Genomic DNA, 4,216 nt, shown 5'->3' with positions numbered 1-4,216 from the left:
TCCTTGGTGTAAGGGTGGGACAGAGGCTTGCTACTTGCACAGGGGGTTGGAGGGGAGGGACGTGTTCCTCCAGGCAGTTCTGGGGGTGGGTGGCTGGCAGGCTACCCTCTTCCTCAAGCTATTCATCAGGGGTTCACTGGGTTATGTGGGCACTTCTAGTACTTTCCCTGCCTCCTGTTGGACCTAGTGCCTACCCCACGTATGGCTTCTGTCTTGTGGAATTACTATTATCCGTTCCTTTTTCTATCTGCCCTACTCAAATAGCAGCTCCTTGGGGACAGGTCTGTTTTTCGTTTCCTTGTCTCTTAGCTTGTCTGCCTTGTCTGCCACAAGAGACACCTACCACATGCTTATGGAAGAGAATCATATCGAAAATTAGTTTTTTTTTTCATCCTTTGCATATTGATGTAAATGAACACCAGGGGAATTTTTGTAAAAAGGAGAGAAGTTAGTATAAAGATGACACCTGACAGTTGATGGGCGGATGGAGGCGTATGGTTTAACCGAGAAGGTCTAGGACCCCATCCGTGACCCGTGCAGGCTCTCGGCTCTCGGCTCTCAGAACCTGCCTCCACACTCTAAATCACAGGGGTCGCTGTTGTCTCTTTGGTCACTCTGTGCGTGAAGCATCGTGCTAGATCTCTTACCTGCAAATGTCTTCTTCAGTCATTGCAGTAAGCACGACTCCTGCTTTATGAGTGAGAAATTGGAGGCATAGAGAAGCCCACGGTGCTGACCCAAGATACCGCAATAAATAGGGGTGAATTCGGGGCACCCACTGGAACTTCAGAAATGGGGAACATGGAACATATTAGTTCTTTTCATTTAGCGCTTTCCCGTTTATCAGGCAGATACCCCTCATCTGTGTGTCACGCTTCCCCTCTGTGTGTCAGGGGAAAGCTAAGGAGCTGGCTGTCCCTGAAGCATATTTCCACGTACTCCAGTTTCGCCGAAAGCTGAGACAGACGACAGACAGGGAGCAACAGGAGGGGGAGGGAGCAAGTGAATCATTTTTCCAAGTGGTGTTCCCGGCCTTTTGACATCTTGGCACCTGTCCTTGAAACCCTGATGACATCACTTGGAGCCCGCAATCCCGTCAAGCACTTTCGATTGTCATCAGCACCCAGGCTCTCGTGGGCTCCCCTTGTGAGTCGGCACGTGTCCGTGTGACGTGTGTCAGACCCTCCTGCAGCAAGCGTGACCTCGTGCAGCTCCGGTCACACGAGCGGGTCCTCCGTGCTCATGCGCAAACCGAGAGCGTTACATCCGTTTCTGCAGCACATGTAAACAGTTTACTCTCTCGGTCCTCCCTCTGGTGCAAGCGTTACGCTAGAGCAGACACCAGGGCTGGCTCGCCGGGAGTCTGCTGGCAGAAGAGGCTGCCACGTGCCTGCTTTCCTCCGCTAGGTGGGCCACCGCGCGGAGGCCTCCCCACACGCGTGCCGGGGGCACTCACGTCACACGCCCAGCGATTTGTGTCAGGCGGGGAGCTCTGTTTATTCCTCCCCCCGCGGTGCGTATTTGGGATGCTTATGTCAGACGGGAAGGAGCCCAACCACATGCTCGGCCGCGGCAGCGGCCCCAGGGGGACTGGTGCATCCGGGACGCGTGGTTTGGAGCCGAGGCCACACAGCAGTGAGTGCCCACCGCAGGCAGAGGCTGGACCGAACGCCGCCTGGTCGTCGCCAAAGTTCTGGACACTTGCTGGTGTTTGGGAACTTGCTCAAAGGAATCGAGCAGCTCCTTGTGAGCTTGGGCAATTTACTTAATCTCTCTGAGCCTGAGCGTCTTCGTCTGTAAACATAGGGTTCTTACGGGGATTAGAAATAACTTATGAAAAGCGCCTGGTGGCACCGTGCCCGGTATAGGAGGCGCTGGCAGCCTAACTGTGACCCCTCCTCACCAATACTGTTTTTCTAGAATATCTTACAAGATTCTACTTTTCTCCCCTACCTGGTGAGAGACCTCGATTCGATGCCTCCATTTTCAGATGCATCGTTCACAGTTGGGCTTCTGAAAAGAGCCACAGCATCAGAGACAAGCCTCATCCAGTGACTTCCTTTGTTATTTAGCTGTGGTCACCTCTTCTAGCTCCAGTTACCCCAGACGTGGTGTTGGAAGAGCTCTCCATCGGCGTAGGAATAGTTTCAGAGGCACCCATATGACACGCTCCCCAGAGGGACTGCGGGGCCGGTCCCCATGCCCGCTGCGGGGCGTAGAGAGACTTGGGCTCTCCCTGGACCTGCTCACAGGCAGAGGGGAGGGAATGGGGACCGGGATTCTCCGTTCCACAGAGCGATGCCCTCAGATGGGAGCCCGAAGGTGCAGTGGGTGCCCCGGGGAGAGAGTGCCGGCCGCTCAGAGGTCAGACCGAATGCCACGACAGAGGTCACATTTGGACGGGCCTCGAAGGGGGCGTAGGAGTTTGCCAAGCAGAGGGTCTTGGAAAGGCTATTGGGCAGGAGAGAGAACGGCAGGTTTCACAGAGCCGTGTGAAGGGCCTGAAGTATTTGTGGAATGATGTTCAGTTCATGGCGGTGGGAACGTAAAGTTCACGACGTTGGTGAGGCTTGTGGTGGAGCTGTCTTGCGAAGGGCCCAGGGTCATGATAAGGAGCTCGGCCGTGTCCCCACAGACGATGGAGAGCCCGGGAGTGTTACATTTCACACGACTTTTATTTTATGTATGGGATTAAAAGTAGGGAGTTTAAAACACGAGGCCACGTATAGCTAATAATTTCACTCAAAACTTGTCTGATTTAGGTGGGAGAAAGCAGGGGGGGCTTTGGAGGGCTCATCGAGAGTCAGCGTAGAAGGGAGTTTCTTGTCGAAAGATTCGGATTGCAATGATTTTGTGTTGAACGCTCGAGGACAGAACCTGCCCACTTTCATGTCCGCTGGCCTCCTTTACGACTTCGCTAACAACTTCTGCTCCACAGCCTGGAGATTTTCCGTGTCGCTGTGAATTCCGCCAAGACGAGGTCTACACAAGAAGGAATTGAGTTGAGGGAGAGTCGTATTCCCCCTAGAGTCTTGCTACCTGTCACCGTTCCCCCATTCCCCAAAGTTCTGAATTTCGTTATCAAGTTTATCTGACGGAGTCCCCCCATCTCCCCCTCCATCTTCCCAGGAGCCTGGGCAGCGTGTGTGACGCCTGCGCCGAAGATGGGACGTTCCGTCAGTATGTACACTCGGCTTCCTCTAGGCGTGTGTGCGACTCCTCGGGTTACTGGACTCCAGAGGAGGCAGTGGGTAAAGGACCATGGCTTTTTCATCTATACTTTGGTGACCGCTGAGAATGGGGGTGGAGGTAAAGGAGGGAGAGGCGACCCCATGTGCCTGTGTGTGTGTGTGTGTGTGCGTGTGTGCGTGTGAGATTTGCTGGGAAAGCCTCTGCCCGGCACCTCTGTGTGCCAGACATCCCACGTGTGCTTACCGTGGACACTCGTTGGTTGTGGTGAAGTAGAGGTCAGCGCGGAGGACGGAGGGATGGGTAAGTCAGCTGACCCGGGGGTGACCCCAGGATGAGATAGCTCAGGCCATCTAGAGCATCCTGGCTCATGGAGCAGCCTTGCCACATGACAGCATAAGCTGACCCGTCACTCCTCTCAGGAGAGTAACAGCACATCGCAGGGAACACTCCTGCGCTGGCGGAGCCCGTCTGTGCGGGGCGGGGGTGGACTAGGTGTTCCACACTGATCATTCTCATTTCGGCTGTTTTTATGAGTCTCTTATTCACTGGTACTGGTTGTGCTTTGGACGTGATCTACGCTAGGCTTTGGGAGGGGGAAATGTTTTAACTCCCTTTTTCTGGTCCTCAACCCCACTTCTCAGTCACACATTCAGTCACGTATATACATCAGTGCCTCTAATCAGAGCCTGAACGTTATCCAAACCCAAGTGCAGGAAACGCCGTTGGTGTGAGTGTCAGCGCCTTCTTCAGGCTTGAGTTGATCCACCATCTCCATTCGGTGTTTGCCTGGTTATCATCGTTCTCTTTTGCTATTTTTTAAGATCCTAAAAGCTCCTCAGCGAGATGTGTTGGACCTGATCCTATTTGAGTGAGCCTGCACTCTTGACTCTGACAAGAAAAAAAGGAACATTGGTCTAAGAGTCCACACTGTCTCCAAGAAATCTCCTTGGGCTCCCAGTTACCGGAACGACAGGACCCTCGAGGAGACATCTGGAGGGAGACGGTTCACTAGATTGATCTCATA

At 53.7% G+C, this 4,216-nt stretch overlaps 1 protein-coding gene across 1 annotated transcript in view; it reads left to right on the top strand.

The window, feature by feature from the left end:
- PAPPA2 (pappalysin 2) overlaps positions 1 to 4,216 on the top strand; it is a 226,659-nt gene that overhangs the window by 93,300 nt on the left and 129,143 nt on the right. Inside the window, exon 5 of the mRNA XM_011361283.2 lies at positions 3,130 to 3,251. Within this exon, the coding sequence (XP_011359585.1) occupies positions 3,130 to 3,251 (122 nt within the window). The remainder of the gene's footprint in view (positions 1 to 3,129; positions 3,252 to 4,216) is intronic.

Source organism: Pteropus vampyrus, unplaced genomic scaffold (assembly GCF_000151845.1).
Source record: "Pteropus vampyrus isolate Shadow unplaced genomic scaffold, Pvam_2.0 Scaffold65, whole genome shotgun sequence".
Classification (NCBI taxonomy): Eukaryota; Metazoa; Chordata; class Mammalia; order Chiroptera; family Pteropodidae; genus Pteropus; species Pteropus vampyrus.
This window is presented reverse-complemented; position numbering and strand designations above follow the sequence as displayed.